Genomic DNA, 23,623 nt, shown 5'->3' with positions numbered 1-23,623 from the left:
AAAAAAGGTGGGAGAGTTGCAAAATCCGACTCATTATCCTTAATGTTCTTTTTGATGAGTTCGAGATCAACGTTACGTTGCACCTCTGATTGATTTGATACATCTTCTTAAAGATAATCTTGAACCATAGAGTGAAGGGATAGATTTTTTTTTTTAAAATCTCAAAATATGCATTTAAGCAGTTTATACTAACACCTTTTTAAAATTCCCACATATAATCCATATAATAACATAATTAGAACTGATAAAGTACAATTGAACTCATAGGTTGTTTGTTAACAAACTATGTTGTAAACAACATCTCCAAAGCAACCCAATCTGTATCAAGAACTACTGCTGCAAGCTTTTCTAGTTCAAGACTTCTTTATGGGCCTTCAAAACCAATTGTACTGCTCTGGTTGTCAGAGGACAACCTACAAAATGGAAATGGCAAGTACATAAAATTTCAAGAGAAAAGTTATTATCAACTATGATGTGTATAATCTATCAAAGCCATGACCAACTAGAGTATTTTGTTTGGATTTTGGTATATACGAAAGTATGCATGCACCTCCGTCATTTAAGTTGATATATTGACTTCTTGTAACGACTGTAAATAGAAATGCATTATCAGTAAAACACCGTCTTTAAATCTCAAACAATACGATTGAAAATATAAACCAAATCAACCAACCAAGGCAAAAAAAAAAAAAAAACTAAAAAATTTAATTTTCCCATAAACCAAACAAATATATATATAGAAAAATGAAAACGAAACCCACAACAAACAACAATACACAACTATAGTAAACAAATCGATTGCAACCTCAATACATTTCCTTTGCTAAAATGAAGAACAGAAACACATTAACCCATGAAAGCTTCTTAAACTACAAATACTCATACAAATTTTAACTTCTCCAACGCTATCCTACTCAACAAATCATTGTCCAAACAAAAACAAAATGAGTATCTTGACAAAGAAATCATTCAAATTGAAACAACCCAAAAAAGAAAAGAAAAGAAAAGAAAAGAAAAGAAAAGAAAAGAATATAGAAAATAGCAAACAAGAAACCCAATTGTAGAAATTGCAAGTGAAGAGCCAAACTCATAAACCCAATCAATATCTAGATTCAATTTTCTCCAAATTTATTAAACAAGAATAACAAAATGAGTTATTCTACATATATACAACCAAAACCAGTTGATTGATCAAACTTTCGAGTGGTTAACCAAAAGAGCAAAGCTTTTACATGTGGAAATTGAAAAGATAAGAACTTCAGTCGATGAAAAGAAATTTAGTTCAAGGATGTGGGCGACAGAGGACACAAGCTTGAAATTAGAGAATGACCTTCAGACTTGGCATTTAAAAAATGGATGACTAAGATAGAGGATAAAAGAGTTGGGAAACTTGGGCTCATATTGATACTATGAACTTGAACGCTCTGTGTTTATGAGAGTTGTGAGAGAAGATGTGTTCAGAGTGTAGACATTAGCCAAATAAATTTTTTAGGGGATAAAAGGTCAATATTGAAGTATTTATATGCAGGGTACTTTGTTACTTTTAAGTTGGAAAGTGAGTATTTGTGGTTAAGTTTTATAAAGTGAGTATTTTTTTATTGAGGTTTATTTTTATTGAATATGTAAGTTAATTTGAAGCCCATATGGATTGCAATCGACAATGGCTATTACGGGACGCCTTAAGTCATAATAAAGCTTTTTCAAGAATACCTTGGTAGATCTGTCACCATATCCTTTGTCGGACACCATAATGCATTTAGCATTCTCATGAAATTTCACCTGGGCTGAACCGTGAAACACCGTATTCTTCTCAACTAATAAGATGAATGATGCATCACAACTGTTGAAACTAGTACGGACTATACGATGACAAGACGCGATCTCCTCAGCACTCGAAGAACAATCGTGAGGAGTATCATCGCACACGAAGGTAAATTGCCCAATAACCTTACCTATTAGGTCGGAAATGACCTTAAGACTCAGCCTTATGTGGCTTAGCACGCAAAATACATAATCAATTACTCCATATGCATCGTACTCACTCTTAAATTGGTTAGTATCAGTATAATAAATCGCACGCTTTTTTATGCATTGTGATTTACCAATGAAGCATTGCTTATAGATCGTCAACAAAACGAAAAGGATATACATGCATAAATCTGAATTTGTGCCAGAGGAAGAACGTTTTGTATTATGCTTGATCAGCAACCTACGGCCTAAGTGATGCTTGAAGACTGTATAACTCTTACTTCTAGAAGGCGCATTGAATTTGAAGTTTTTTTTTTTTTTTCCTTGAAAGGATTAGATGACATAATTCATTTTTTTATGTAATAAAAAAAAATTTCACATCTTCCTCGAGAATATTGGACACCTCAATATATACTTATTTTTCTTGTATTGAAAAATGTGGGAGAATGTGTAAAACCAGGCCTTAAACTCTAAAAGCCTACAGAAGGACGGTGAAGTAGGCTATGGGACAAAAACCTACCTTTTTAGATTTTAAGTTCTTTAAAGCACATGAGCACAAACACAAACAATTTCGTGGTTAATAAATTAAAAATAGTAACAGTGGAATGTAAATAACACACGAGAATTGTTGACCCAAAAAACCCAACAGGATGAAAAACTGGGAGTATCAAGCCATGAGAGATCCAATCTACTCCATTAAGAAATACAAGAGAAACGAAAGAAGACGTAGCTCAATCTATCACTTATAGGTGGCTACAACCCAACCTTTCAGCAAACACCTTTTCTTTATCTCTTAGCAGCAAATCCTCTCAAGAGCACCAAGCTCAAGTTGCATATAGTTTGATATATGAAGTGAGTTTTGGTTTCACTGATTCATCTATCTCAATCATAAATTATAATTGAGCTAGACAAATGAAACCTGAGCGTTGTGATGATTTAAACTCGAAGCAATGACTCATGAAGCATATAGTTTAAATCAACATAACAATAATGAATAAATAAACGTTCAGCCGAAATCTTGTAAATGTACTTGTAGAAAGCTATATGTATAAACCAATCGTATACCCACAAGTAACATAAACTAACTAAAACATTAATGAAGTAATTAAAGCAATGAAAATATTCAACCGTTTAAAGAGTGAAAATCAGCTTGGGGAAGAACTTATGTGTATACATTCATTCACATAACCCTCAAGAGTTTAAACATTGGCTGAGGAAGAGAAATAGTTTTTCCAAAAGCTTTTATGAAACTGTTTCTGCAGAGAATATAACTTGTGTAGCAGAAAAATAGTTTCAATGCAGGAGTGAGTTGCAAAGAAAACGTCAGCCAATGGAGAATATATAGATTCTTTGAATAACTCTATTTTCAAAAGGAGACAGACCAACATCTCTTAAGGAATGAGCGGCTTAAGAAAGAAAGAAGAGCCAAACAATATACATGGAAAAATACAACCCCTACAGAGGGGCAAAATCCGACTCATTATCCTTAATGTTCTTCTCGATGAATTCGATATCAATGTTAGGTTGCAACTCTGGTTGAGTTGATACGTCTCCTTGAAGATAATCTTGAACTATGGAGTAAAGGGACAAACGTAACTTCTTGTTGGCGGGGACATCTTTATCACGCTTCGACATTGTCAAAATAGATTTTTCTAATTCTCAAAATAAGTCTTTAAGCATTGTATACAATAGTTGCTTAGGCAAGAACTCCATTTACAAATATCGATTCCCTTTGCAATACAAACTATTAATATCTATGCCCTTTCTGATCTCCAACATCGTTTTTATCTCACTAACCCAATTGTCGTTTAATTAACTAAATCTTGTTCCACTAAGTTTTTTTGCTGCAGAGGCAACATTCTTTATCAAATCTTTGCCTTCCACATTAATTTTGTATTTTTCTAAATCTAATGTATGGGGTGGCTATGTTAACGCTATCAAATGATTTGTGAGACGAACCAAATCTGTAATGAAAAAGAATTTGAAATCCATATGGATTGCAATTGACAATTGCTAGTATCAGAAGCCTTAAGTAATAATAAAGCTTTTTCAAAAATACTTTGGTAGATATGTCACCATATCCTTTGCCGGACACCATAATGTATTTAGCATTCTCATGAAATTTCTCCTTAGCTAAACCATGGAATATCATATTCTTCTCAACCTAAGATGAATGATGCCTCCTAGTTGCTGAAACTAGTACAGATTATATGATGACAAGACGGGATCTCCTCAGGACTCGAAGAACCATCATGAGGAGTATCATCGCACGCAAAGGTAAATGACCCTGAGACTCGACCTTGTGCGGCTTAGCATGCAACATACGTCATCAATTACTCCATATGGATCATACTCACTCTTAAATTGGTTAGTATCAACATAATAAATCTCACGCTTCTTTATATAATGTGGTTTACCAATAAGCATTGGTTATAGATCGTCAACAAAACGAAAAAGGTAGACATGCATAACTCTGAATTTGTACCAAAGGAGGGACGTCTTGTATCATTTTTAATCAGCAACCTATGACCTAAGTGACGCTTGAAGATCATGTAACTTTTATCTCTGGAAGGCACATTGAATTCAAAGCCTTCTTTATATATATTAATCTTGGAAGGATTGGATGACATAATAGATTATTTTTTCTATAAAAATTTCACATCTTCCCCTTGAAGATTGGACACATCAATATATACTTCTTTTTCTTGTATTGAAAAAGGTGGGCGATGTGCAAAATCTGACTCATCATCCTTAATATTCTTCTTGATGAGTTCGAGATTAATGTTACGTTGCACCTCTGGTTGAGTTGATACGTCTCCTTGAAGATAATCCTGAACCATGGGGTGAATGGGCATATGTAACTTCTTATTGGTAGGGACATCTTTATCACGTTTCGACATTGTCAAAATAGATATTTTTTATTCTCAAAATAATCATTTAAGAGCTTTATACAATACTTGCTCTGGCAAGAATTCCATTGACAAATATTGACTCCCTTTGCAACACAAACTATCAATATCTACGCTCCTTTCGATCTCTAATATCGTTTTTATCTCACTAACCCAATTGTCATCCATCTTCTCAAAATCTAGTTTCAATAAGTTTTTTTTTTTTAATGTAGAGACAACATCCTTTCCCAAATCTTTACCTTCCACATTAATTTTGCATTTTTCTAAATCTAAAGGCCTCACTCCCCACCATCTAATATATAAGGGGTGGCTACGTTAATGCCGTCAAATGATTTGTGGGCCGAACAAAATTTGTAATAAAAAAGTATTTGAAGCCCAAATAGATTGCACCCAACAATGGCTAGTACCGGAAGCCTTTAAGTCATAATAAATTTTTTTGAAGAATACTATTGTAGATCTATCACCATATCCTTTGTCAGACACCATAATGCATTTAGCATTCTCATGAAATTTAGCCTAGGATAAACCCTGGAACACCGTATTCTTCTCAACCAATAAGATAAATAATGCCTCACAGTTGTTGAAACTAGTACGGACTATATGATGATAAGACGGGATCTCCTCTGCACTCGAAGAACAATCATGAGGAGCAAGGGCGGTCCTATAGCAAGAGCAAAGTAGGCAGCTGCCGACTCCAAATCTTTCCCAAAAACAAAAAAAACAAAAAAACCTATAAGTAAGCAACGCTATTCCTATCCAGCCCATGTGATGGTGTGAATCCATGCCTACATAAAAAAAACTTAAAAGCAACCCACACATATGTTATGGCCCACTCAAACTTTTAAAGAAAAGGAAAAAAATTAAAAGCAACCCACACTTGTGTTATGGCCCACTCAAACTTTTTTTTATTTATTTATTTATAAAGGGAAGCAAAAAAGGCAGTCAATTGTTCCCCATTGGTTGTGCAATAGCCGACAGTCTCATATCCTCTTCCTTGGCAACTTCTTCTTGATAGTAACTTATCTCTTGGCAGCATCTTCTCCTATCTAGGGCAACAAGTATTCTTCTTATTCTCTCCTCTTTAATTATCTTCTCATATTGAGTTTTTCCTAAAATAAATATATGCATCTTAATTTTATTTATTTTCAATTTGAAATTGAGTATTTTAAGGTTTAATTAGGAATGAATTATAATTTGGGGATTTTTTTTAAAATTAATTAGGTCTTTGATTTTAAGAATTTTGTTGAGATATTTGATATGATGTTGGTATTGTTGAGATGTTTGAATTTTTATTGGTATGTTAGTGTTTGATTAAAGGCATTGATGCTATTATGAGAATTTGTTTGATTTTGTGTTGGGATGTTTGATTAATTAGGCTATCTTTTATTATGTCGGATCATAATTAGAAGCTCAAGAAAACAAAGAATTTGTTCCCTTTGTTTAAGAAAAAGAATGATAGGTCATCATCTAGTACAATGCCTCCCATTTGTGATAAGCAAAATCTTCCCGACTCTCACATTGTCGAGCCTCAAGTTGAAAGAGTTGAGGCCCAAAGAGTCGATAGTGGTCAAGATTAGGTCGTCAAATATGCCAATATTCGGTGAATGATCAAAATAATGTGCGAAAAGCCTATATTATTTTAGGACAATGTCAACTGAGGTTAGAAGATTATCCAAGCCATTTAGAAGGGCAAGACTAACGTCGATTTAATAAATTGTGGTTTGGTAAATTCCCTTGGCTTGAGTATTCAGTTGCTAAAGATATGACATTTTATTTTCCTTGCTTCCTATTTGACATGATTCACTCACATTCAACCTTTACTATTCATGAATTTCAAAATTGGAAGAGAATTAGTGGCAGTCAATGTGTATTTCAACGTTATGTAGGTAAGCTAAATACACCATAACATCTTGCTATGCAAAAGTGGATTAGCTTAAAAAACGCATCTCTTCATATTGAAACAGTGGCAGATAAGCAATCAAAGCAATAAGCGATGGACAATCAGTTGCGACTTACAGCCATAATAGAGGGCATTAAAGCAAGTCCAGCACGCAAGGCTAACCCAGGCAGGAGGGGTCCTAGGCTCGAGAAGCAGCTCCAGCGTGAAAGATCTGGCCTGTCTCCTTGCCTTCGGGCTGCTGACGTCAGTGCTGCAAAAAACCAACAGCTACAAGCCATGTGGCTTCTCCTGGAGGCTCCAATCCAAAAATGTCCTCAAATCCAACGGCTGCCCATTTTTTGGCTTAAAAATTGAAAAAAAATATCAACAAATTATGAAATTTTTTTCTATAAATACCTACCAATATTTTTTACTTTCCACACCAAATTTCAATTACAAAATTTTATTTGTGTAAAAATACAAATAGCCTCATCCATCAAAGTTGAAGGGTCGTGGACAAACGTTCGAAGCGGTCAAAATCTTGGTGACAAGGTAAAAAAAATTTAATTGCCTTTTTATTCAATTTAATGTCTTTTTTTTTAATAAATATTTTCTTGCATTTCTAGTTTCATTTTTTTAATAGATTAATCAAGGCAAAACAAAAAAGAGGAAAACCATTACATATGGCTCCTCAAGTGAACAATGCTCCCAGTCGATTCCAGTGGTGCTTTTCGTGTCGGAAATAATGGCACTATTATGTCCTCCAAAGGAAAATACTCCACCATGTCATGATCCAGTGGAACTGCCTCCGCCCATGATTGAGTTGTCCTTGTACTCGATTGTGTCAGACTATAAAGACCGGAAGTATTTCAATTGTATGATGAGTGAGTAGGTATTTCAATTTTATGATGAGTGAGTAGGTATTTCAATTGTATGATGAGTGAGATGTGAATTTTATAATAAATATGGAAACGTGGCAACCGAAAATCTTATCCGAAAATTTTATCTGAAATTTGAGATGTGAATTTTATAATAAATATGGACACGTGGCAACTGAAAATCTTATCCGAAAATTAAATCCTAAAATTTTATTCGAAAATTTTATCTGAAATTTGATATGATAATTTTATAATAATTAGTGACACGCAGCAACTAAAAATCTATCCAAAATTTTTATCAAAATTAATCATTTAAGTATTAAAAAAATAGAAAATAAATTAAAGTGAATATTAATTGCCCTTGCCAGAGGTGGAAACAAAATTGCAAGGGCTGCCACTATTCATGTGAATAGTGACAGCCCTTGTCTTGCCTTTGCCCATAGGGGTAGAGTGCTCTTAGGTATCTAGCAAATCAAGCATTGACTTTTCGAGGTCACGATGAATCCGTTGACTCATCTAACCGGGGCAATTTCATTGATATCTTAAAGTCTTTTGCAAGAATGAATATAGAAGTTGAGAAAGTTGTCCTAAATAAGGCTCCTCATAATGCTCGGTATATTGCCCATGACATACAAAAATAGATCTTGTAAATTTTTGCTACCAAGGTGAAGAAGAAATTTTTTAGCGAACTTGGGAAGAATAAATATTGTATTCTTTTTTTTGAATCTAGTAAGGAACAAATGGCTATTATTCTAGGATTTTTTTATTGTGATGGATTTATTTGTGAACCCTTTTTCGATATTGTGAGTATTGTAGACACTAATACCTTGACTCTTAAAAAAGAGATATGTAAAGTGCTTGATAATAATGACATTCTAGTGGAAAACATGCGTGGCCAAGGGTATGATGGTGCTAGTAATATGTGTGGTTCATGGAATGGATTCCAAACACTGTTTCTTCAAGATTGTCCATATAGATATTATGTGCATTGCTTTGCTCATCGCTTGCAATTAGCATTAAATGACGAAGCTAAAGATGTGAAAGTTGTATGGAGATTTTTTTTTCAATGTTTTGCATTTGAGCACTTCATGCCATAGCAGTTCCAAAGTATATATACGTATCCCAAAATCTTGAGTTTACACTCAAAATAACTCAGTTTTCTAGAATTATATTTTCAGCATCTATACTTGACAGTGATGTATACCACACGTTGTTGAATAAACTTTATATAATTTGAATATTTTCTTTCCTCCAACACAATAGTTTGAATGAATGAAAGACAGAATGGAACATTCTTTGTGAGTGAAGTTGTATGGAACAAATATATCAGATAAAGAACGTCGAAAAAAAAAATCAATTAAGCAAAAGGTAAATATTAATATTTTCAAAACACAAATTCAAGTTACGGGATAAAAAAGAGTAGTTGCTATTCTCCTTATAACCAGAGCTCCTTTAGGCATTTGAAACCTCGTTTAAAAATATGTCATCTCTAGCTATATGTTTAAGGCATCGTCTTATATCTTAGATGTAACCATATATGCTCGAATAGATTGTACATCTTTGTGTTAAACATCATATCATCATATAGATATAGTGCTTGGATTTAAAAGAATTTAACAATAAATGGCATGATCCCATCAAAGACACTACGAGACATTAAGGCAATGATAGTATAGAAATAGGCTTTAGGAAAACAAAAGAGCTTATGGGGGGAAAAACAATACCACTATTCTCCATGAAGAAAAATAAGAAATAAGAACTTAAAAGCAACCAAATACCCCAAGCAACCAAACAGAGCATAAAGATTAAAGTTAAAACCCTAAAACCTTTTTACCTGAGGAAGCGGATAGAGAAGGTTGATTGGTACGTCTGGGTTGCGGATCAGTGAAGTGAGCGAAGGCAAGTCTAACGACATCGTTTTGGGGTTCCTTGAAGGACATGAAGAGTTGCACCATGCCAAAGGCAACATCGTTTATGGTGACGGAGGCTGAGAAGCGAGGGTTGTGGTCGAGGACAAGCTTTGTGGCGTTGTACTCTGGCAAGCGCCATTTCCTCTGCTGGCACAGCTCCTGCAGCCTCGACTGGTACATCCTCTCTCCTTTGGTGTGATGCAGTGGTGGTTACTCTATTATGAGAAATTTGAAAAAGATGGAGATGCTCTAGTTAAATAAATTGTAAGCATTTTTCAAAACAAATAATAATAATAATAAATGGTAAACATTAGTAAAAGCTGCACAATTAATGAACTGAGGTCAAATCTCAAGTAGCTGGTATGCAAGGACAATAGACTGGTAGATTTATTTATGTGAAAATTTTATTTATTTTGTACAAATTGAGTAACAACATTTTTCAGCACTACTAAATATTTTTTTGAATCAAAAATTTAAAAACACTTTCTATTTAATTTATCAAACACTACAATATACTTCCAACCATTAATTAGTCGGCAATTTCAAAACTTGAAATGATAGTACTATAAGCCCATAAGCATTGTGGAATAGTGATGAATAGTGAAGAAGTTGTAATGAGCATAACACACTCAATAAGATAATACATAAAAATTTCAACCTAGCCAGCATCAGAATAAATTCCAAGCTTGAGTCCTTTTCCATGTATATAATTAGCAAGAGTTTTAATTCTTGGTGGAAACGTTTTAGGATGAGGGACCAGTTGACCCTGCTCAGCCAAACAACAACTTTGAGGAATTGAAATTCAAATATACATCAATTACACAATTTTACAAGTAGATTCATAGAGGACTGAAGATTTTATAAATACTGGACTAAGATATATTATTTTGAGAAGTTGCATTTGAATCATTAAGCTAAGCACCGTAATGAGTTAAATTAAATTTAATGTCTTACGAGTTTGTGTTTTCATTGGTTTTGATGGATAAAATTATGGGATTGACAAGCTTTCTTTGTCAAGTATTTCAGACAAAAACTCAAGATATTGTAAATTCTTTAAATTTTGTTGAAAATACAAAAATGTTGTTCCAAGACATGAGGGCATACGGCTAGGATGATTTATTCATGAGTGTGGTATCATTTTGTGAACTACATAGTGTTGACGTTCCTGATATGGGTTCTCGTTATATGACGCGCACACGTCGTTCTTGTCAACAAATTTTTTATATTACAGTTGAACATTATTATCGCTTTGATGTATTTAATGATGTGATAGATTGCATGTTGAGGAGTTAAATGACATATTTCGGGAACATACAGTTGAACTTCTTATTCTTAGCTTAGCATTGGATCCTCGTAATTCCTTCAAGTCATTCAATATTGAGCATCTATGTAAACTTGTTGAGAAATTCTATTTTGCTGATTTCATTCCAAGTGACTTGAAAGCTTTAGAAATTGAGTTGAGTTATTTTCAAAATGATATGCATCGCCTTCCCTGCTTTAAGGAAATCACCACTCTTTCTCAGTTATGTCAACAATTAGTGGAAACAACTTTGGTAGAAAACTACCATTTGCTTTACAGGTTGATTCGGTTGGTGTTGACTCTTCATGTTTTTACGGCAACAAATGAACGAGTTTTTTCATGTATGAGAATTATTAAGAGTAGACTTCGGAGTACCATAGCTGATAAATTCCTTGTTGATTGCATGATCTTCCACATTGAAAGAGAGTTTGCTAATAATATCTATAATATATAGATAATTGAGGAATTTAAGATTTCTAAGCCTCGTAGGGTAAAGTTTTATATTTAAATAGTTTAGTTTTGTGTTGCATTGCATTTACTTGTTTTTTTTATAGCTTTTATTTATGTATAGAGATGTATATTTGAGGGTAAGGCTCATTATGTCACCCCCAACTAGGTGTATCTTTCTATTTTTATGAAGGAAATTCACTTGTACCTTCGAGTTTTTAAGGTAAGTTTTGCCTACTTGACTTTTGAATCATGAATTCGCCACTGATGAGGAGTATCATCGCACACGAAGGTAAATGACCCAATAACCTTACATGTTGAGTCGGAAATGACCCAAAGACTCGGCCTTGTGCGGCTTAGCATGCAACATATGTCATCAGTTACTCCATATGCATCGTACTCACTCTTAAATTGGTTAGTATCAATATAATAAATCTCACGCTTTTTAATGTATTGTGATTTACCGATGAAGCATTGGTTATCGATGGTCAACAAAACGAAAAGGGTAGATATGCATAACTATGAATTTGTACCAAATGAGGAATGTCTTGTATCATGTTTGGTCAGCAACCTACGGCCTAAGTGATGCTTGAAGACCGTGTAACTCTTACCTCTGGAAGGCACATTGAATTCGAAGTCTTTTTTCATCTTTGAAGGATTAGATGGTAATCGATTATTTTTTATAAAAAAAAATATCACATCTTCCCCTCGGAGCTTGGACACCTCAACATGTACTTCTTTTTCTTGTGGCAAAGGGGCAAAAATCCATCTCATTATCCTTAATGTTCTTCTTGATGAGTTCTAGATCAATGTTATGTTGCACCTCCGGTTGAGTTGATACATCTCCTTGAAGATAATCTTGAACCATGAAGTGAAGGGACATACATAAATTCTTGTTGCCAGGGACATCTTTATCACACTTCGACATTGTCAAAATAGATTTTTTTTAAATTTTTATTTATTCTCAAAATAAGCCTTTAAGCGCTTTATACAATATTTGCTCTGGAAAAGAATTCCCTTGACAAATATTGACTCCCTTTGCAATACAAACTATGAATATCCATACTTTTTCTGATCTCCAACATTATTTTTATCTCACTAACTTAATTGTCGTCCATCTTCACAACATTTTATTCCAATATGTTTTTTTTTTGCTGTAGACAACATTCTTTCCCAAATCTTTGCCTTCCACATTAATTTTGTATTTTTCTAAATCTGAAGGCCTCACTCTCAACCATATAATATATAGGGTGGCTACTAACGCTGCCAAATGATTTGTGAGCCAAATCAAACCTATAATAAAAAAGTATTTGAAGCCTATACGGATTGCAATTGACAATGGCTACACCACATGAAAAAATCTGTTTAACAATGCGCAATGTGCATTGTGAAAGGGTTCGACAACATGCAGTGCACGTTGTCGAAGCCCATGTCGTTAAAGGTTTCGGCTTTTGACAACATGCATTGCATGTTGTGAAATCATTTAGGACAACATTCAAAGCACATTGCGGTAGATATATGCTTTTGACAACATACGGTACACGTTGCTAAACCATTTACGACCAAAAAAAAAATGTGTATATACAAAATTAGTTTTTTCTTTTGGTTCTTTCTCAGTTTTCTATATTAATTTCGATATTAGTTTCCATGCACTTTAGCACAACCACATGATCTTTGCCTTAAATTCAATTCATACATAAAACACCACACACATCATATTGTAACAAGGCAAAAGAATTATACATTCAATGACAAGTTTCACATAATCATTTTTCATCATTTCAAATACAATCCCAAGACATAGGAAATTGAAGTTTGATACAAACTATGATACTAAAAATACAACTGAAATTCAAGAGGCTCAATAATTAAAGTTTACAAAATAATACATACATTATTATACCTTACCTGTTCTAAAATTTTCAATAAGATTCCAAAGTTCCCTTAGCTTCTTTTCTAAGCAATGCACCAACAGCTACAGACTTGTATATAGTTTTGATTCTGCTCCAAGCAACAACAAAAAATGCATGATTAGTGACAAACTTTCGTCAGACCCAAAACTTAAAAAGTCAAATAAATTGAGTTGGGATACATCATTATCAAATTAATCACATACCTTCGCTAGGTTTACTGTCAATCAAACTAGGAAAAACTTTAAGTTTCCAACTCCTGCAATACCATTTAACAGGAATAATGATGAGTTTTACAATTCACCAGATCACAAAAAAATAATGAACTTTTGGAGCAAAGAAAAACTATATAGTTTGAGATAAGGATGAACCACTAGAACTTTTCAAATTCATTAATGTCGTGTCCCAATTTTGATCTTGTTCGAACAACAAGCTCCCTTCCATAAAAGAGGCATGAGCCTACATATTATAGAATACTGATTGTAATTTAATATCTGAAGGCATTGTTAGAGTTTGTATAGGAAAAATACACTTGCATTTAGTCTCACATTGGAAGGGAGTTGTTTCCTTCCATGGTTTATAAGCACCAATAGTTTAAAAATACTAAATAGAGTATGGGCCTAGTGGAGGCAAAGTTGGGCCTCATCATGGTTTGGGCTTGAAATCTGGGTAATATGTATTATTTTTTTATTTATTAATTAGAAATTCATTTTTAGATAAAATCAAATTCTGAAATTCAAATTTCTTAAACAGTTAACATAACTGTTAAATGAAGAGGTGTCAGACCTCTATATATTGACAATTCGTCCAAACCAGATTATACTTTTGAACAGCATTATCATCCTTATACATAAGCACTTCCTGAGAGAAATCATATCACTGTTTGCTAGATATCAAAGCCACAGTGCTTAGGCTTTGATTTATGATAGTTTAATCCTAACGAATAGACTCCAATCAAACTACAAGCACAATGGTAGAGGAGAAATACTGTCTAAAGGACACTGCAACTCTGCAGGACTCTATCATCAATCCAAGTCAGTATTTTGTAATTTATTCCACGCATATTTCGTTTTGTTTATTATTTTGTTATTTGGTTTTATACTGATTGTTTTCCAACAGGCATAATTAAAAATATTAAAAATTAAAACTTTTCCTTGAATCAAACTGAGGCTCAGTGCTAAAGAAAAACAAACAAGTCACCCTCTAAGAAAGCAACGTTACTAAATGGGTTTACTGTCATAAAGCATAAATTTTCATCATAAATTTCAACTAAAAGTCCAGATGCAATTAATCACATACCTGTGATGGGTTTACTGTAAATCAAACTTGGAGAAAGTTTTCAACTCTTGCAAAACAGAAAAGCAGAATATACAAGTTACAAATCAAAGATGATAAGCAGCATAACGAGACAAAAAGCAAATTTGTGGCAAAACAGCAAACAACAAGAAAAGTACAACAAATCAATCAACCACAAGCAAAGAGAAACAAAGAAAGCCAAAAAAATCTGCAGCCCCAAAAAGAAAGAAAGAACACCAACACTTGAAACAAAACCCCCAAAAACAACGTAAACAAAGAATTAGGAACATATGTGCCATGCATACAAGTTTCAACCTGCAAAATAGCTAAATAAGGAGAAAGTGGAACGAGAAATATAACCTGAGATATCGTAGAGGGAGGGAGCTTCGAATGGAGGTTGATGGAATCACAAAGGGAGACGAGAGGCAAACATGGAGAGATGAGACATTGAAAACCAAAGACGGAGGTGAAGAAGAGGAATAGGTAGAGAAGCAGAGGACAAACAGAGAGGGAGACGCATAGGACGAATGGAGAGGGACATATAGAGGGAGGGAGAGAGAGGCGCATAGGGGTTTGGATGGAGACGGCTATGCAAAGTGAAAGAGAGTAATAAGTTATTCTAAGGTTTCGAAAAAGAGAGAGGTTAATTGGTTATAATGGGAAGCCCTTTTATTTAGAAATCAAAACATTTTTATTTTTATTTTTAAAGTGCTACAATTTCAATAACATGAGGAGAGCATTGTTAAAAATATGAGATTTACAACATGCGGAATGTTGTTGTATAAATAATTGACAATGTGCAACTAGCGCGTGTTGTTATATGGATAGTTTTGACAACATGCGGCCACTGCACGTTGTTGTATTAGAATGTTTAACATGTGTCGAGGGCATGTTGAGAATTGCATCTTCAACAATGCATATTTGATGCACGTTGTTGAACTTATGTTGTTGTATGTCATTTTTCTTCTAATGCTAGTACTGGAAGCCTTAAGTCATAATAAAGGTTTTTCAAGAATACCTTGGTAGATCTATCACCATATCCTTTGCTGGACACCATAATGCATTTAGCATTTTCATGAAATTTTACCTAGGCTAAATCGTGGAACACCGTATTCCTCTCAACCAATAAGATGAATGATGCCTTCCAGTTGTTGAAACTAGTATGAACTATACAATGACAAGATGAGATCTCCTCGGCACTTGAAAACAATCATGAGGAGTATCATGTTTGGTCAACAACCTACGGCCTAAGTGACGCTTAAAGAGTGTGTGACTCTTACCTCAAGAAGGCACATTGAATTCGAAGTTTTTTTTTTTTCATGGAAGGATTGGACAACATAATCGATCCTTTTTTTTAAAGAAAAAATTTCACATTTTCTCCGAGAATATTGGACACCTCAACATATACTTCTGTTTCTTGTATTGATAAGGCTGGGAGAAGGGCAAAATCCAACCCATCATCATTAATGTTCTTCTTAATGAGTACGAGATCAATGTTACATTGCATCTCTAGTTGAGTTGATTCATCCCTTTCAAGATAATCTTGAACGATGGAGTGAAGGGACATATGTAGCTTCTTGTTGGCGTGGACATCTTTAAAACGCTTCAACATTTTTTTAGAGCTTTATAGAACAGCTGCTCTTGTTGGTGCGTCAAACCTTCAGCAGATGTCTTAAGCAAATTAGATACTTGGGTGCACTTTTATTGGAAGGAAAAAAGAAGAGAGTTTTGGTTGGTAGTGTTGATATTGCCAACGGCCCACTACTAGCAACAAGAGCAACTGCAATTGAATGTGGAATGTTTGTTTTATATGATGGAAGATTGTTAGGTTGATGATTTTGGTTTCTTAAGATTATAAGAAGTAAAATATTTGATGCATTGTTTCAGCTTTCAAGTATACAATTGCTATGTTTCATTTCACATGACTATTAGATTTGAAAAGTTCATGTAAATACAAATGCTAGAAAATGAAACACTACAAAAAATTGATATAACTTTATAATCTAATTAGGCTGAATCACAAAAACAAAAAACTAAAACAAATAAAAGAGTATTTAGCTTAGATTATTTGGGATATGTTTGCGTTGAGAATCCTTTTGGATATTTATATAGCCAGAAACCCTAATTGTTTCTTTAACTCTTCCTTTGTGTTTATGTGGTTTAGGAAGATGACCTGATACAATGAATCACGTAAACATGGCCTAATTAAATTGGGTTTTGGCCACTGAATATTGTGGTCCCAAACCCGGCAGCTCCCACATTTTAGGTTAATTAAACAAACTCCAACGTTAGACCCTTGTCCTATATAGTCAAAATCTGCAAATACGAGATATATGCATACTTATAAAATTAATTATATCACAGAGAGTGATGTTAATTACGCGTCAGTCATCATGATACGAGTTTAATTGAAGTTGATGAACTCAAAAATCACGTATCCTTTCGATTGGATTAGTATACTTTGTGTTAATACTTTTATATATAGGTAATTAACCTAAGTACAAACTAATGAAGATGATTAAATTTATTGGCAACTATAGATCCTTTGAAACTCCACTATAACAAGCAGAAACTCCAAATAAATTCCAAGATTTTTTATTTTTTATTTTTGAAACCAAAACACTAAATTACAACCGGGTTCCTCTTAGAAACCCTAATAAAACTCTGTGATAAACTGAGGAAGGTAGATTTGAGAACCAAATATACGCACGCGCATATTTTGGGTTCAATACTTAAGCAAACACACGCACGCGCATACATACTGAACTTATCTACAGCCCAGTAGTACTTGATCCTTTTTAAAAATTAGGTCTTTGTATATGAGGATGGTTGAGCAATTTCCTTTGTTGTTGATCTTCGGGGTTGTTGTTATCCTTGTCTTGATTATTTTCATTATTATTATTATTATTATTAGCTGCTGATGATGATATTCTCTCTCCTTCTTGCTCTCTGTACCTGTGTAAGAACCTCCGCAATGGGCCGGTGTAGTCTTCGAAACCCAGGGCTCCGAGAGCCCAGGAGACATCGTCGCCGTTCACGGTCTTTCGCCTCTCCTTGCGGCACTTCTCCGACGCCTCGCTGGTGACGAAGCTGATGAACTCCGAGACACACTCTTGCATGGTTTCCTTGGCCTCCTTGGAGATCTTGGCGTTGGGTGGCAGTATTTGCCTCATGATCCGCCCAACGTTGGCTATTGGCAGCAACTGCTCTTGCTCTTTCATCATAGCGCCGTCCTCATCATGATTTGCAGCACCACTTGCCCCAATATTATTATTATTATTGTCGACCATTATTTCTCTGGATATATGATGAGCTACTACTTGCAGCTTTTGTACTTGTGGCTTGGGAGGTCAACACCCTATTTATATACAAATTCATGTCATGGATGTGTGTGTATGCAGACGCTCTACATCAAATACTTGTATTTATATGTATATGTAGACACAAGTAAGTTTCAATTAAGGAAAATAAGCTTATTATTTGAGGATATCTTCTAGGGCTCATTTTGTCCTTTTGTTTTGTTTTGAGTACAAGCGATAGTTTAAAGGAATTTTTCACACACACACAACTATGATGCCATGGAGGTTCAAATTTGAGACTTCTTTTAGTCTAATAATCGAAAGCATTTATTTTTTTAGATATGAATATAATATACCTAGCTATTTGTTATTACGTATATATGTTTCAAAGTACGCAATATATTTACTTAAATAACCAAAAGTAACATCTAGTCATTGATCTAGTGGTATTTCTCTCTACTTTGTTAGATGATATCTCGAGTTCACATCTTCTACCTCAAAAAGTTTTATAAATAAATAATAATAAAAAGATTTAAAATTGGACCAGTCTACTTAGTTAGGTTCAATGAAAAGAAAGAGAGTGGATGACAATCTAATTTTCATTTGAATCATGCCCAAATATCTGAAATAGATAAAGAGAAAATTTTCCACCTTCAACCGGGCATGTGAATGTGATATTGATGCCGACCTGGTCGGCATTAGTGTTGGGGCCACGCTCGATCGAGCTCAATCTAATTGGATCGTATAATTAATTTATGATTATATATATAGTTTGATGTTCTCTGCAAAATTAATTATGTGTTTATGGACCATGTCAACATACCTTCCTGATGATGCAGATTAATCTCTAGGGTTTTTTTTTATTTTTTAATTTTAGGACCGTTTGGGTCATTAGAAAAGAGGGTTTAGAGATGGAAAATCAATTGCTTTCTCGTATTTGGTAAGTCCAGGGGCATGGGATTTCGTTGCCTAGTCCATGGAAAAGTAAGGGGAAAGTGAAGCCCTCCTCCCAAGTTGAGTTTTGTTTTCCCTCCTCATAAGAAAGTTTGGGAAAATGAACCAACATTAAATACACATTTTTTATGATAATTTTGTCCCCATTAACAATTTAGAATTGCAATATATTATTAAATGCATTATTTTTTTTATTTGATTTAATATGAGTATAATTGAAAAATTATACAAATTTTGCTTTCCATTCCTACTCAAAACAAACATGAGAAATGAAATAAAATGATATCTCCCAGTTACTGTCCCAACATTACCAAACGTGGGAAATGAATCTTCCATTTCTCAACCCTTGAAAAATGATATAAGAAGTAATTTTCCCTCAAATCCATTCCGTGAACCAAATGGAGTCTTATAATAAGATTCCTTTACATGCAAACAGTTAATTGTTAATGGATGCTGAGAGGATTTTTGTGAATCTTTTTTTAAGTACAAACGATAGTATAAACTTGAGATGAGGGAAATTTCTCACACATATATGATTATGACAACGTGAAGATTCGAACCTGTAACCTTTGACCTGCAAGTCAAGACCATTTTTCATTGAGCTAAACTCCGTTACAAAAGTTAATTAATTTAAAACAAGGTGTACGTACGTCTCATCTGATCATTGTTTGCAAACATACCAGCCTCCCTCCGCATTAATATTTAGAGCACTTTATACGTGCTTTACCAATAAAGCTCAGAAGCATGTACGTTTAAATAATAATTAAAAGTTTGTGGAATGCGGAATGTGGATGCATAATTTTTATTTTTATTTATTTTTAATGTCAATGCATAGTAATAATAATTCATGTGGATCGCGTGGATAATATTCAAACCAAATCTTTAAGCACTTAATCTTTTGAAAAGTTGTATTACGTACGGAAATTGAGTTAATTAATGATCATCAACATAGGTTTTACTGAAGTTTACATCATTCCATGCGACAGCATATTTATGGCTTTAATTAGTACTTTTCATATTTGTTTTATTTTTCATGTTGGTGGGAGACGCATACAAAGCCAACGGCAAACTTGGCAATGGGGTCTAACGTAGAAATGGACAGTGTAGCTACCTAGAATTATTTGGTAGTTTTTATAAGTCCCAACAGCAACAAAAGGTCGACACAGTAGTGGTTTCAAGATTCGAATACCGACTGGGTAAAATTTACATACTAAACTCGACAATATGAGTGAATTTCATTAATAAACATTAAAAAAAAAACACCTAGTTAGGATATGCTATGCGCTTTATTCTCAAATGCATTTCTATTTATAAATAAAAGTTTAACAAATACAAAAACTAAAATTAGACGACGTAATCATGGATCACGCTAAAAAAAATAATAATAATTCTCATAATATCTTCAATGTATTTAATCAAACATCTCAACAAAATTCCTAAAATCAAAGCCCTAATTAATTTCAACAAAATTCCCAAATTATAATTCATTCTTAATTAAACTTAGAATACTCAATTTCAAATTAAAGATGCATAAGATAACTAAAAAGAAGATAATGAGAAGAAAAATTGTTGACAAGAGGAGAGAAAAACAAGAAAATAGGAAGAAGAATAAAATAACTCCAGAGAAAAACAGAAGAGGAGAAGTTGATGTAGACGCAGACAAGAGGATGTAGAAACAAAAAACAAAAAAAACAAAAAAGTTAGAATGGCTTAAATCTGTAATCGCATCTGCTACAAAGTCAGCTTCCCCGTAAATATGACGAAAAGGAGATGCACTCGAATCGACAAGCAATCCTTTGGATATAATTGGAGTTGCATAGGTATATATTTACAGTACTTTATAGCAATGGCTCCATTTCATAATAAAGAAGATACACTTGGATTCCTCATCGGCCGATGAGTGGGGAAGTAAGTATTTTACTTAAGATCCAGTCAGCTATATATGCTCTCCAGTTTTATAGCGTTTTTGTCAATAACAATGTGACGTGTGCAGAAATTTTTTTTTTTGTATTTTTTATGAATTATTTTTGTATATATCAAACTGTGATTCTTTTCACGAATAAGTATTTCCTTATAGGAATGAAAGCAAGCAATATATATATTCAAATATTACTGTCTAAAAGCTTGTCTCAAACTCAATTTCACTTTATTGGGTTACTGCAAGTTACAAGTTTTCCTTATTATTATTTAAATGTAAATAAAGCAAAAAGTTTGTCCTTTTGTGAAACCAACTAATCTTGGTGACATTTTCACTTGTCCTGTTTTTAAGGTGATGAGGATGATTATGCCGATAAACTTTGCCAACCCAAAACATTTTTTATCCACTGATTGAGATTTTTAAACTACATCCTCTTTTGTACTAATATATCTTAGATTTTTTCTATTGATAGGGTGGATAATATATTACACGCTTGTGAATTGAGAATCTTTTATAAAAGAATAATTACTCCAAATCACTATACTAATAAATCTTTTGCAACACTTCATATTATTAATTCATTTATTCTTTAAGTGGCACTTATATCGATACGCATGTAGGACAAATTGAGTGTTAGATTGAAATAACCTTAATTAAATAAAGTATGACTTCACACAGACTGCAAATACTCTAAATTAGATTAATCCTAGGATGTTCAACAGAAAGAACCAAAAGTTTTAAAAAAAAATATCCTAGGATGAGTTGAAGATCTACTGCGAATCTTAAGAATATATCCTTTGATGGTGTCCTGTCCTTTCTTCTTGATTAGCGGCCGCTGCTAGTTTTGCGCCCAAAGAAATATTATCCACTTTTTGTGAATAATCACATTGAAGTGAAAAGCTAGTTGGGATATTAATTCAAGGCATAATGGTCTCTACGTTTTCAAAAGTCATCATTTTGGTCATCTATTTTCAAAATGGATCAATGTCGTTTTCTAAATTTTATTTTGTCCCGAACACCAATAGTGTTCATGTTGTCTAATTCTGTCAAACTTTGCGTTAATTTTAGGTGCAATTTTGTCAAACCATCCCCACCACCAATGAACTTGTGACATCTGTATGAATCTTAAATAAAATACTAAAATGAAAGAAATTAGAAACCCACAAAACATTCGCAATCAACCAAAAATGTAGGCTTTATCTTCTTGTTATTTTTTTTTATTTTTTTTTTATATTTTTATATTTTTAAATGTTAGGCTTTCATATTTGATCGTTAAGTAAACAAAACTGTAAAACTAAAATTACACAAAAATCACATATGTGGATTAGCTCCCAAATTTGAATCTCATTTTCTGTAAATTAGATTAATTTATAATAATTTATCTTTTCTTTGAAAATGAAAAGTGGGCCAAACCACAAGGAAAGGAAAATGCGATTTGTCTTTTTTTGTTTTGTTGGTGAAAGGTCGAAGGTAAATACAAACGTTTTTGTTGAGTAAAATTTGTAAATACATTTTTAGGTTTGTTAATTCATTTAATTTATTTATCTTTTATATTTGTTCATCCACTTGGTGCATTATGAGTGGATCTTTATGGGCCCATTAATGGAGAATTTGACGGATAAATTAACAGAGATATGAAAGTGGTAAGAATATCAAATTTTAGATACGAAATTGACACAAAAAATACTTAATGTAATCAAGTCTAAATCTCGTGAAATTTACGGGTTGTAAAGTGAAATTTACCCTACATTTTTGTAACGCACCTTTTCATAATTAGTACTTTAAAGTTGGGCCAAACCACAAGTCTCTATAGCTTATTAACGAGTCTAAACTTAAACACTTTTTCGTGCTAAAACTTGAAGCCCATTCTCAGTTTCAGGCTTGCTCCATGGATGGACAAAGAAACAAAAGTTGACACCAAAACGAAAGCTTTTATTTGGCTTATTCTACCATTCAATGTTCTTTGTGTGTTCTGAACTGTTCCTTGAGAATGATGGGATCGTGTTGGAGTTCTCAGAGGGAAGTCGAAGGTTTTTGTTTGTGTAAGTGATTGGTTTGCATTATTTTGTTCTCTGTTGAGTTAATTCATTTATCATGAAGTTTGAAACTCGGAATGATGTTGGTGTAATTAGTTGAGATTATGTTGGTTTTGCTATCTGAGATAAATGTGCTTAATGGGTTTTGAGATGTTTATCTGAAAGTTTTGGATTTGACAGTGATGCTGCTTTGAGGTTAGTCTGGGTTCGAAAACAAATTCAGGGTTGATTATTTGTTATGAATTTGCTGCCTCGTGCTATTTGCATATTTATCTTCTAGGGTGTTGATTGCTTTATAGAAATATGTGTTCTTCTAGATGGGGGTACGTAGTGCTATACTTTTTGTTTTGCATCCAATACTCATGAAACTTGGTTAATTGGTACTTCTCGGTTGCTTTTGTAGAAATTTCATCCTCTTCCTCTCTGTGATTAGTGGTTGATTGGGATTGATTGTCGTCAGTGCAGAGTTTCAATGTGTATTACTATTTGCTAAGAATCAGTACTTTGCCCGGTATGTTTTAGATGAGCCTGTAATAGTAGTAGCTAAAAGGCATTCGGATTGCTTCATAATCGATAGACTGAAACTAGGTGTGACTGAACCATTGAAAGGAATGGTATCTCAAAAATGTAGAATTGTCTTTGATTTTTTCTTGGTGCTTGATTGATGAAGAACTAACACTTTTCATAGTAAGATGGAAGAAAAAGTGTTCCTTCATGGGCTTTTCATTTTTATTATGCATTCTCATGTCTTCTTTTTTCCTTTTTGTTTGGCTGTCGTACGGTGTCAGAACATCGTGAGGATGACACTAAATATTTCAAGTTGGCGTATATCATTCTACAATTTTCTTTTTTTTTTTTCTTTTTTTTTTGAATTTCATGCGTAATTCATCGTTCATTGAACGGGGGGGGGGGGGGGGGG

General features: G+C 33.6%; 1 protein-coding gene across 1 annotated transcript; it reads right to left on the bottom strand.

Moving 5' to 3' along the window:
- Positions 17,066-17,876, bottom strand: LOC18790297 (nuclear transcription factor Y subunit B-1). The gene has a single exon (XM_007224053.2). The coding sequence runs from the start codon at positions 17,785-17,787 to the stop codon at positions 17,296-17,298; it is 492 nt and encodes a 163-aa protein (XP_007224115.1). The 5' UTR covers positions 17,788-17,876; the 3' UTR covers positions 17,066-17,295.

The sequence above is a fragment of the Prunus persica genome, chromosome G1 (assembly GCF_000346465.2).
Source record: "Prunus persica cultivar Lovell chromosome G1, Prunus_persica_NCBIv2, whole genome shotgun sequence".
NCBI classification, from domain to species: Eukaryota; Viridiplantae; Streptophyta; class Magnoliopsida; order Rosales; family Rosaceae; genus Prunus; species Prunus persica.
Note: the sequence above shows the minus strand (reverse complement) of the source record. Positions and strands in the feature narration are given on the sequence as shown.

What these genes read in the sequence shown, in the direction of transcription:
- LOC18790297 (XM_007224053.2), bottom strand. Translation starts at nt 17,787, where the DNA reads ATGGTCGACAATAATAATAATAATATTGGGGCAAGTGGTGCTGCAAAT.